At 44.2% G+C, this 12,872-nt stretch overlaps 1 protein-coding gene across 3 annotated transcripts in view; it reads left to right on the plus strand.

Moving 5' to 3' along the window:
* The first annotated feature begins 5,142 nt into the window (after positions 1–5,142).
* Positions 5,143–12,872, plus strand: part of SUCLG2 (succinate-CoA ligase GDP-forming subunit beta) — a 274,984-nt gene continuing 267,254 nt past the window's right edge. For 2 of the 3 annotated variants that reach the window (XM_080830085.1, XM_080830086.1), the window contains exon 1: positions 5,213–5,346. In XM_080830085.1, coding sequence (XP_080686211.1) covers positions 5,263–5,346 — 84 coding nt within the window. In that variant the 5' untranslated portion in view covers positions 5,213–5,262. Of the gene's footprint in view, positions 5,347–12,872 lie in introns of all 3 variants that reach the window. The other variant, XM_080830084.1, reaches the window with a different exon arrangement.

Raw genomic sequence — 12,872 nt, forward strand, 5'->3', positions numbered from 1 at the left:
GAGTCAAACTTTCCAGAAAAGAGGCATGTAGCTAAGAGCAGTATTAAATTATATTCTATTCTCAAAGTAAAACTGATAGAAATCAGATTCTTGGAGGGCAAAAATATGACCTATGTCATAAATTGGGACACTTTTTAGAAAGATTACAGATATAGGTATGACAACACACAATTAATTACTGGGAATTCTGAGACTGCTTTAAAAAAAAAATCCTGATTGATAGTTTGCTCTAAAACATTAAAATAATGAAGAAGGCTGTTACCTTGTGATCAAGTGAATTTGTATATAGGGACCCACAAAACAGAGACTTACCCCAGCAGTTCTGCCCACATCACAAATCTAAACCAAAGTCAGCCTGCTCTTAGGGGAAATATGTCCCCGTCAGGGAACCTAACACATACCAAACACAGCCCTCCAACTCAACTTTAGCTAGCTTATGTTACCCAAGATAGTGGGACCTGCTAGCCTTAGAAGAGAATCCCAACCTCCTAGCCAACCAAGCCCAATTCCATGTTGCCTCTGCTAATGCTGTGTAAAACTCACTCTTGCCCTAAACCCTTCCAGAAAAATGTACCACTGCTTGTGAGGCACTGCATTCCCCTAACCCATGGATTGTTTCCCTTTGAGTAAAGGAAATCAAACTCATTACTAAATTCAGTTTTGTCATTTGGCTTAAAAACAGTCAGATCTAGGGGTGTCTGCATGGCTTAGTCAGTTAGGCATCTTACTTTTTTTTTTTTTTTAAGATTTTATTTATTTGACAGACAGAGATCACAAGTAGGCAGAGAGAGAAGAAGAAGCAGGCTCCCCGCTGAGCAGAGAGCCCGATGTGGGGCTCAATCCCAGGACCCTGGGATCATGACCTGAGCTGAAGACAGAGGCTTTAACCCACTGAGCCACCCAGGCACCCCTACGCATCTGACTCTTAATATTGGCGTGGGTCATGATCTTAGGGTTGTGAGACTAAGCCCATTGCTGGGCTCTGCATTAAACCTGGAGACTGCCTGAGATTCTCTCTCTCGCCCTCTCCCTCTTCCCCCCCAACCCCAAATAAAAATAAATAAATCTTCAAAAAAATTAAACAACCAGGTCTACATTTAAACCCTGGCTCTGCCATTTACTGGCTGCACATTTCAGTTTTCTCAATAGCTTCATGATAAACACCATGGATGTAGCAATCACAGCGGTCATAGTCACCACTACATTTAAAGAGAGTAATAAGTACAGTGATAACCATAACAGACAACAGTTTCGATCACTTTCTATCTCCAGAGGCAGAGCCCAGTAAGCAAACAAACACTTAACCTTAACCTCACTGTTAAAGTGAGTTATTATGTAGTTATAAAAGTGTAGTTATTATGCCTATCTTATGAACGGACAAATTTAGGCTTAGACCTCAAGTAACTTAACTGAGTCACACAGATGGGGTGTGATTGAAGTGGAAAAAAGAAAAGAATGTTGCATTTAAGAGCGGTGGGTGGGGGAGAAAGAAGGGAAGAGGGAGAGAAAATTAATAAGGGGAAATCTCACTAAAATAAATTTGGGAGGCTGGCAGGGAGAGCTCTCCTGCCCTACCATTCCCTGTCCTTTGCAGATAAAACTAGAAGACCTTTCTCAGGATACTACTTGATGTACTACTTCACTACTCCAGCAAGAGAAAGAAAGGCTGTTCTCCAGTCCTGGCAAGAGCCCAGCCAATGAAAGGCAGTCACAACTCAGCCAATGAGAAGCCACTAGATTTCTTACACCCAGTTTACTTCAACAGACTTTTTTGTTTATAATAGCCTCCCAGGTCCTTTCCTCTATGAAAGAGTGTTCCTCCCTTTTGTTTGGTGGACTTGCTTATGATTTTTGCTCTAGCTCCATTGTCCTGGATTGCAACTCTCAGCTATTCATGAATAAATAACTGGTAGTTGGTAAACTAACTAGCAGTTTTCTTTTTAAAGTTAAGGATGAGAACAAAGAAAAGGGAGGGGAGGAGAGGGGCAACCAGGAGGAAGGAGGAGAGGGAGGGAATAATGAGGAAAAAAAGTAAATGAATAAAGAAAGGAAGAGAGAAAACATCACAGGGCTGTAGTGAGTTCTACTTGAGACAGGTAAAACAAGTTCAATGTGCAAGGTATTATCACATCATAGTATTAATACACATCAGTACTCCTTGGGAATTGTCAATATCAGTGGCATAACCTACTGTAAATAAGGCAATATAAAACAAAGCAAATTAAAAATAATCATGTGGTCTGTTATTTATTGAAATTATAGACAAATGCATTCTCCTAATTCAGTCAGGGACACAGCATTGAAATCCTCCTTTGTCTGTTGAGCAAAGAGGATGAATGTGCTCTAACAGGGGAAATGTCACAAGCATATTCTCCTATAGACATGACACTCACTTTCAACGATCTAGTAATTTCACCACATTTGCTTCACTGACCCCTTTCCTTCTCTTTCTGCTTTTCTGTTGTTGAAATAAAACCTGGTCATTGAAATTGAGGTTGTTGAAATAAAACCTCAATATGCATGTCTTTTAAATGATTAATTTCTGTCATAAACACAATCTCAGTCTAGTATCCCCCCAAAAGGAAAGCCTAAAACAGGGGCTTTGCGTGTAAGTTGTTATTTTGGAAAATGATCCCAAGAAAAACCGTGGAACTGAGAAGAGTGGAACCAAGGAGGAGGCAAAGCCAATCCAAGGATGTACCTGTGGGCATCTGGGCTTGATTCTGCCAAGAACCCTCTGAAGAACTGTAGAATCTCATTCCAATTGTGTATTAAGTGACTGAAATGGGGAGTGTTTATCCACTGACTCCCATGCCTTGCTCAGGGATGCCCCATGGAGGGGGGGGGGGAGGTGTTAAAACTCTTACACTTCCAGGTGTACAATGGAATGCTTCAGACCCAGCTAGAAAGTGTGGAACGTTTCTCACAGGTGTCCTGCAGGAGGCAACAGAGTAGACCAGAAAGTGAGGGATCTGTGGTGCAGTTTAGGGTAGATGCCACAGGGGAGTTGCAGAGTTTCACCTGCACAACTCTGCTTACAACAACAAAGGCTAGAGTGAACACAGAGCTGGGGAGGCCAGAGCCAGGACCTAGGGAAGACATGCCTGACACAACTAGAAACACCATTGGCACAGCTAATCACATTCATTCTAACGCCGTGAGATCATCTAAAGCCAGTCCAAAATCAGATTCTCCCAAATGACCCAAAGAGGTCTTTTTACAGTTGCTTTGATCTGATTAAGATCCAAACAAGCATCATAAATTATGTCCTTAATTAGTTAAGCTTATGTTCTTAAATCTCTCTCACTCTAGAACAGTCCTCCTTCACCTTTTCAAATGCTGTTGATTCACACACACAAAAACCATATCTGTTGTCCTAAGACAAAATGTTCCACATTTTGGGGTTGCCTCATTAGAGAGGCCTTCTATATTACTTCTCTATCTCCAGTATTCCCATAAATGACCATAAACTCTACAGTCTTCATTAAATTCAAATACCTTTAGTGGCAAGAAAACATTGTAAGTGATGCCATGTGCTTCAAAGTGCATGACAGTTGAAGACACATACAGTGGAATGAATGGTAGCGTCCCCAAAAAGTTATGTCTACCTCCAAATGCCAGAGCCTGTGAATATTACTTTACATGGCCAAAGAGGTGATTAATTGAAGAATCTGAAGAAGAATGTACCCTAGGTTACCTTATGTGTGTACTTAGGCAGAGGAAGTTTGGGGACAGCCCCACAGATTCTAGTGAAGACGGAGAAGAGATTGGAGTGCTGTGGCCACTAGCCCAGGAACCCCAGGGCAGCCTCCAGAAGCTGGAAGAGGACTGGAATGAATTCTTCCCTAGGGTCCCTGGAGGAAGAAGAGCAGTTCTGGATTTCAGACTTCTAGCCTTGAGAATTCTGAGATGGTAAATTTTAGGGATGTAGGGATGGAACAGCCTGATGCCTTCATTGCCAAGTTCGCCACAAACTTTCCTATGAATAGGTGCACTCACTAATGAGTGACCTGCATTAATTACTATTTAAGGGTAATGGAGTGGCGATTTCTGGACTCTTTCTCTCCTTCTTGCTTTATAAAGAGTTCTTTGCAGAGACGGACTTTTCATTAGCATTTTGGGTTCTTTGCTTATTTTAAAATGCAACTCATGCAGGGAACACTAAGGGTAGATATTTCATTCTCTCTTTTTATTTATTTATTTATTTATTTATTTATTTATATTTGGATAGATTTTATTTACTTCCTTGAGAGAGAGAGAGAATGGGCACAAGTGGGTAGAGGGGCAGAGGGAGAAGCAGACTTTCTGTTGAACAGGCGGCAGGCCCTGGGACTTGATCCCAGCACCCAGGGGTCCATGACTTGAGTGGAAGGCATAGGCTTAACTGACTGAGCCACTCAGGCACCGCACAATCCTCCCTTTTAATTGCTATACTCCTAAGTAATGAATTGTTCATGATAGCATTTTTTTTTTAATTTTAAGACTTTAACTTTAAAAGAACAGCTTTAGGTTCATAACAGAATTCAGCGGAAGGTACAGTGATTTCCCTTAATGCCACCACTCCCCTCCCCCCATACACTCACACTCACCTCTCCCCACTGGTCATTACCCTCCACCAGAGTGGTGTATTTGTTACAGTGGATACATCAATTCATTGTCTATCATATTTGTACAATGACACATCATTATCATTGAAAGTCCTTAGTTTAAATTGAAATTCACTCCAGGTGTTGGATATTCTATAGGTTTGCATGAATATATACTGAGATGTATTCACCATTAGGGTATCATAAAGAGCAGTTTCACTGCCCTAAAAATCCTCTGTGTTTGGCTTATTCGTGATAGTCATTTAAATCCTTACTTGCATCATCGTCAACATCTATCTACTTTTCCCACTACACTCTAAACTTTGCAAGCGCAGAAAGTCTGTGAACCTTCTTCACCGCCCACTCTGCGGTGCCTGCCACAGGGAAGGAGCACCCCTAACGAGCTTTTAATCAAGTCTCACTATCCCTAAGAAATCCCAGAGCCCCAAGAAGAATGCAGAGCCAGGGAAACCACTTCGCCTTTCTCTCTGATCACAAAGAGGGGCGGGGCCGGGCGCAGGGGGCCGGGCGCTGGGGCGCAGCGGGGAGGGGGGGGCCCAGGGGGGCCCGGTGGGGGCCGGTCGGGCCCGCCCCTCTCCTCCCTCGCGCCTCCTCCCTCTCCGACCTCCGCTGCCCGCGCGCACTGGGCTCCCCCGCGCCGGGTTTCCTGTTTAAGATGGCGTCCCCCGCAGCAGCGCAGGCCCGGAAACTTCTGCGAGACCTGATGCTTCGGCCCCCGCTGCTGGCGGCCAGGTCTCAGGTGAGCGCGCCCCGTGGCAGGAGCCCGGCCGCCCTCCTCGCCGCCGCCTCTTCCCTCCTGGCGGCGAGGGCGCGGCGGCGCGGGCGCTGCACCCCTGGAGGCGACGCGCGGAGCGGCGCCCGGGCACACGGGGGACTCCCTAGTCCCCCCTCGGGTGTGGCTCCGGGGTCCTGGGGGGCGACGCTTAGTCTTCAGCAGGGCTGTCGTCGGGTTCCCGGGCTCACGTGGAGCGCGCCGGCACGGCACCTGGCGCCGAGTGGCCAGTCAAGAAGTTCCTTGGGCCGGGTTTTGGAGTCCTGAGGTTTTATTATCTGCTTTGTCAGTGGAGCTGCGGGAACGTCTTGACCCTTGAGCGCGTTTGTTCGGCCACGTGATGAATATTCCTAGAAACTAACCCAGCCTGGTTGGTATTAATAACTCACCTCCCTGAGGAATTTCTACAGGGGGGCTGCTTTGGCAGACTTCAGGACGCTTGAGTTGGTGAAATGCGAATGTTGGTGAAATGGTCAAGGAGAAAAGTGGGAAATGCGCTCCCTCCTTTCAAGGAGCAGTCCGCCCGGTCACAAGCACGACATAGCATTGGCCCTGTCCACGTTCTTCTCCTTTATGGAGAATAGAAACCTAGGGGAGCCCGGTTGGATGCTGAATAACTAGCTGTTCGAGCGTGGCTCCCAGTGGATTTTACCTTCTCCAGAACGGTGAGAGTCGAAGAATTCAGAAGCCCTTTGGGGAGTTTTGAGTTGGTGATGACTCTTGGAGAAATCACGCAACTGCTCAATTTCCGATTCTCCGTAAATAACCTCTTTCCCCTTTGAACTAAAGGGCAGTGTGGGGCCCAGCCACAGAGAGCAATGTCCTTGTTCATTTTCCCATTTTTAATGTATGAGAGGCAAATTATCACTCATGCAAATTTAACCAGGATATGCATAGTATAGTTTTTAGAAAAAATGAAAAGGTTTTTTTTCCCCCCAGCGTTCTCTTTTCATTTCCTGACTTCTCATTTCTCTGTTTTTGTTAATGTAAATTTAAAAGGTGCTAATACGTATTACTGTAATATCCTTAATAGGCACTTGACAGTATGGTAGGATAGCAAAAGGAATGGCAGGTTTGTCTAATTAAAATCACTAATAACTATTGTAATAGAGTAAGGAGAATACCTCCAGGTGATCAAGTCCTATTCATTATTTAAGTGTTACAAAAAACAAGAACTGTGGCGCTAACTATGAGTGTAGACTTGAATTGATGAGAAACATGGGGCCCAGGGCAGTGAAAACTCGAGCAAAGCAAGTAATTGTGCAGAGAAACTGAAGTGTTCAGCTGACGTGTGATTGGGCTTCCTGCCTAACCAAGAAATGAAAGCCTGAATACAGCACTCTAGGGAATCTGGTTGGGGATGGTTAGCTTTGGTTCAGTAAGACTAGGTGAAAGGATCCATTACCTCACCCCATCTAGTAGCCTTGATTTACATTCCTTGTGGCGTGTGTTTATCCCGTAAATACAAGGTTTCAAAGATGAGGATTCTTTTTTTAAAATTTGGGAACAGTAGATAGTGTCAGAGATACTATTTTGCAAACTGGACATTAACAAGCATCAAGTCCGACCAGCTCATTTCACTGGTGGAAAAAATCGAGGCCTGAAGAAGTTTAATGACTTGTTCAAGGTTATTGTTTGTGGCAGAGTAGTTTAAGTTCCTATTACACCAGACTGTTGCTTGGTGAGTATAGGCTTCCTCATGAAAGGGCATTATGTCAGTATTTAGGTTAGTCTGCATGCCAAGTAGGAACTATATCACATCCAAGTTCTAGAACTACTGACACATTCATTATTTCTTTTTAAACATCTTACAATTGACAATAATAGGTGAGCATTGCTCATGACTTGTAAGGAACTCTTCAAATTCTTGGATAGTTCTTAGTATCTACTCCATCTGAGTCTCCTTTGATGTTGTACCTACCTATTCCCTTGACTGTGCAAACGTTACAATGCACATGACCCCCACCCTTTTCCCCACAAAACCTAAAAATCCTAAGTGTGTAGAAATCTGTTGCCATTCTTGACTCAGACCTACTTTTTTACTGGACCTTGGGCCAAGCTGTTGTGTGTACAGAGGTAAAAGGTCCTGTTTCTGCTTTAGAGAAGTAACTTTAACCACTCACAAAGGTACCCCTAGAATGATACTTTACCTACCACCTCCCATAGTCAAGTTTAACAGTTGACACTTACTCCCAAGGCTTAATTTCATTGACATGTTCTGTTTCCTCTGCTCTTGGCTTCAGTGTTTTGACTTATGACTGATGTTATATTTTTAGAGGGCCCCTTTAGCCACTTACTTTACATATATTTTTTATTCAGTCTATACGGTGGACAGGATTCTTCTAGGTGCTGATATTTAGGGTTAGTGAATAAAGCAGGTAGAGTACATGGCCACATCATACTTTATTTTCATAGGGGTGGGGAAGGGTTTGACTTTTCATACACAAATAGTAAGATGATTTCTAGCCAGGGACAAAGGCAAAGAAGAGAATTAAACAGGATCATAGGTTGGAGAATGACTAGCTTAGCCAAGAAGATGAGTGTTGATTAGATGGTCAAGGGAAACTCAGTTTGACAAAGTGGGGTTTTTAGTTTTGTTTTGGCCTAATTTTTTTATTGTAATATAATGCATGTATTAAAAATGGACATATTATAAGTAAACAGCTTGATGAGTTCTCACAAATTGAACATGCCCAGGTCACCAGAACCAGATAAAAAAAAGCTCTTCATTTAGTAGTAACCCAGAGGGCCCCCTTGTGCTCCTACTTGTCGCTACCTCCACCCTGGAAAGGGTAACCAGTGCCCAGACTTACACCACCATTCCACGGTCTTGTTCCTTTTTGTACTTTCTGTAAATGGAGTTGCACAATTTGGACTCACATTCTTAACATTATGTTTATGAGATCCTGGAGGTGACTTTTGACATATGAGCTGAGAATTTAGTAACGAAAATTAGCCAGCCAGGGGAAGAGTGTATAGGGCAGAGAAGACAGCAAGTGTAAAGACCTTGAGGTGGGTGTGAGCTCAGCATGTTCAAGTAGTTAAAGAGGGGAACATGGTGGTCCTAATAGGCATCTGAGGTAGGTAGGGGCCAGATCAGGTGGGGATTTGCAGTGTCTGATAAGGAACTTGAAAGAGCCTAGAGTGGTTAAGTGACTTGCCCAAATTATTTGGCTTGTAAAAAATAGTTGGTCTGAACTCTAGTCCTGGTTGCTGAAAACAAAGCATTTAATCACTGTACTGTGTACTTCTTATTATAGACCTAGGCTGGCTCTGAAACTTTTAGAGAGAATGTTCTGTGAACTCAACACCGCAGTCAAGATCTAACCCGTGTTAGGGCTCTTTTCACAGATAAAGGCCATGTTGCCATGTCCAAACTAGCCAGCTAGGAGAACAGGGTTTTGTGTTACATGGCAGTGTGATACAGCAAGGCACGGCCACAGTGGACACAGAGACTGACACAGAGCCCATTGCGTCTTGGTTGAGGGCACAGAGTTTAAATAGCTAATGGTAATTCTAAACATGGTATTGTTGCCTCTTTTGTACATTTTCCCTCTCATAATGGCAGGGTGAAGTTCACAGAGCCGCTCTGTTGTAAAAGAAGCACAGACACTGTGGGAAACACTGCTATCAGGTCCGCAAGTGTAGAATCATCATGTGGTTCTCCATGAAGCCCAGAGCTGCTGTCCGGGAACAGAGAGCAGCACATACTGTTGGACGTGTCTGGTTAGATGCGCGCTCCTGCTGTTGTATACTTCAAAATGGATGGCTCCAGCTCAATTTTAGGAGGAGGAGGAAGTAGGAGAAAGATGGATGTGTGGCTTTTAGAAGTGAAGGCCTAGAGGTTCTGGGCAAGTCCTTATCAGCTAAATGAGGCTGTGGAGGCTGCATTGGAAGTTGTGACTCACCTATATGTGCCTTCTTGCCTCAAAGAATAAGTATTTTTTTTTTTAAAGATGAAGTACAGCTGCAATTTCTGCTGTTAGAAAAGGAAATCTATCTTAGATAATTTAGAAGCTAAACTATTGACCTTCTGTGTGGGGAAGACCTTTAAGTGTCCCAAATTGGTTTTGTTTACTGTAAATGAAACTTACATTTTACCGGCCAGTGATGGAGTGCACACACCCTGAGTAGTGAGAATTTTGCTGCCCCCATATCCTAGCCCAGTTCTGTAGGCACAATGCCCAGAAAGTCCCTGAAATAATATCTCAGATCTTGGGGAGGAAGAGAGATTATGTAAGTAGCCTCAGATCATTTAGGCTTCAATTCTCTTTACTACTCAGTGTGGAATCGTCACTTGATTTATCACTTTCTGTTACTCGATGGATATGTTTTGCCTGGAGAATTTGAGACACTTGTACACATTTGAGCAAATGGTAAAATCAATATACTAATGAAATTTTGGGAAATAATACTCAAGTTAGTCTGGTGAAGAAGATGGAGGTGGGGAGGGCATTCCCGGTGGAGGGGGCTGCATGCAAAGACAGAGGGCAGAGAGAAGGTGGGGAGATCAGAGGACTCATTGCCCCCAGTCTGGTACCGAGAAGGGAAAGGCAGGTGAGAAACTGAAGGGGAGGGCTGACGGTCATCTTTTAGGCAAATTTGGAAAGAGGATAGGCTGTAGAAAGCCTAGAACTCAGCGTGCATAGAACTCCATAACCAAAAAACTTGCCATTTAGTTCATTTTCTGAGTACTTAGTCTGTGCCCAGTGCTATTTAGTGTAAGCTCCCTGAGGTTGGAAACTATATTGATTTAGTTCTTCCCTGTAAATTCAGTGCTTAAGAGACTGCTGGACATATAGGTGCACCTCATTAATGAACCCTGTGTGACTGAATGAATGCAGAAAGGAGATGCAGGGGCCTGCCCTCAGGGGGCTTAGAGTTTGGTGGCAAAATTGGCATGTAAGCCTGTAATTATACCAGGCGGTATAGCTGCAATAGAGCTGTGTTGCTGGTCTTCTAAGGCACTACTTCTTCCTGCACTGGGGCGCCTGCTGTGCCCTCCCTCTGACACGCCATTCCCTCTGATCTCGGGGTGTTCCCTTCTTCCACTCACCTCTCCAACTCAGTGTTAAATCTTGAGACCAGGCTTTCTCTCATTATTTTATCTGATTCTCCCTCACGCTGGGGATTATTCTCTGCCCCTTTCTTGCTTTACTTAGTAGTTTATAACACTTTACCTGGCGGTTTACTCTGTGTGTTTGTTTGTGTATTTATTTATGGTCGGTCTTCCTCGCTCTCCTCCAAGTAAAGATTGTAAGCTCTGTGAGGCTGGGGATTTTCTTACACACCACAGTTTCCCCAGCTGGCCTGACTAGGTATTCAGTAAGATTTTGTGGTCTCAGTGAGTGGGTAGGGTACTCAGAGAATAGCCAGAGGCAGGTAAAGTAACAGAAGTGGAGCGATGATGCAGATAATTGAGGAAGAGAGGAAGGAAGGGGATGTAGAAAGTCTGCTTGTGAGAGAGCTTTCATAATAGGACTGTTCATTCCATATGTGCCCGAGACCTGTGCGGAGTGATGGCACCACATTATTTCTTTAAGCCTTGCAACATTACTACAGAGAAGATTGTACTGTCTTCATGATACATGTAAGGGAACGGGCGTCCAGGGGTCACAGAGTCATCTGCTTAAAATCACAGTGCCCAGGCGTCACCTGCCTCATGCTGACAAGCCACTTAGGCTGTTGAAACATTAAGCTGTATTAAAGGGTCCTCTTGGGGCTGAACTGGCTGGTTGCACTGATGGCTTATGTTTCCTCATCTCTTTGCCCTGAGTGGCAGGCACCTTTGGTCCTTTGGGCTCATGCTGACTCCGGTGTACTAATCAGTGCTGCACGGTTGTCCTCTCCAGGCTCTTACCTGACTCTGTCCTCCCCTGCTTCAGAGTCTGGGAAACAGACTAACAGAGGAGGAAAGGGTATGAATTCGGCATTCAGATAGAACTAAGTTGAAATCCTGGGTCTGCCAGGTTCTTGCTTTGCAAGTTATTGAACCTGGCTGAACCTCTATTTATTGTTCTCTGAAAAGGAATAATTTGCATAGGTGGTTACAAAGAGTACATTTGACATTATAATGATATAGTTGGCTCACAATGATTAATTCTCTTGCAATGAATTTGAAGCTAAATTTACTTTCATTTTTCTTAGGCTTTATTAAGCTAGAAACATTTTCCTTCCTCCGATCTGATAAACATGTATTGTCTGCTGCCATCTCAGGGTTAGGCACCAACTTGGTGTTTCCATATGTTTTATTTCACTTAATCCTTGCAACCACCACATGAGACAGAGGTGATTTTTTTTTCCGTTTGCATCTGGGGAACTTGGGGCTCAGAGAATCCAAGGCCTGCCTCCTGGGCTCCAGCTGTTCATTAATGCGCAGATGGCATGAAGTGAAGTTCTGTAGAGGCCCAAGGGAGCAATGGAGAAGGTCACATGGGGAGCTCAGTTGCACCCCCTGCATGTGGCTCGTTCTAGAAATGTTTGCCCATGTTGGTGTTGACTTAGTAGTAATGGCTTCTGGACCTCATATGTGTCAAAAATTTGGGGTGGGAGGCCACTTAAAGAATAGACCATAGTCCAAACACGTACCAAAGGGCAAACAGATGCCTGCTTCACTGTCTGCCCAAGTACAAAGCACTGCCCGGAGGGTTTCAGAAATGCTGGAGAAGCTGTGAAATTGCATTGCCTTTGCAGGTGGGCCTTGGGGAATGCTAATGGAGGATGAACTGGTGTTCTGAGTTCAGACTTTGATCAGGGTGCTGTTATCATGGCCGGCTTTTACCTCTTTCTAGAAATGGTTAAAAAACTAGCACTTCAGCACCAGTCATGAAGGCATACATTCCTCCTGTTTAACTCCGAAATTTATTTTTATTTTAAAATTGGAGTGATTTGATGTAATATATCAATTATTCCTGGAGACCTGGCAAAGCACTAGGAGTGGGTCTGTATAAGTGAGGGACCCAAGTGGGGGTGGGATGTGGGTCTGGAATCTCTTTTCCCACCACTCTGCACTTCTTGTGAGTCCCAGAGTTGTGCCTCGTGGGCACTGAGGAATTTCAGGAGGGATTTTGAGCTGTCTTGTGGATTTTGAGGTGGGGGAGCAGTTGGAGATGAAGCTGGGGACATAAGCAGGGGCAGACACCATTCTGCTGGTCCTGGTGGGTCTGGTAGTGGAGTTGAGGTTTATTCTTGAGGGCAGTTGGGGAGTCATTGAAGAGTTAGATAGTGAGGTGACGGGGCAGTTTTATGCGTTAGCGTACCCTTTCTGCATAGAGGATGAAGAGGGTTAGAGGAATCCAAGCATGGTAATTATTTGGGGGACTGTGGAACTGATTCAGTGGCAGTAATGATTATGTCAGGAGACTATGGCTAAATCAGGACTGGGATCAGACTGCCTCAGTCCAAGTCTTGCCTTCAACACTGATAATTTTTGTGATCTGTAACAATAATACAATTTTTTAAAGATTTTATTTATTTATTTTAGAGAGAAAGAG

This window comes from Martes martes, assembly GCF_963455335.1.
Source record: "Martes martes genome assembly, chromosome: 1".
In the NCBI taxonomy this organism is placed as follows: domain Eukaryota; kingdom Metazoa; phylum Chordata; class Mammalia; order Carnivora; family Mustelidae; genus Martes; species Martes martes.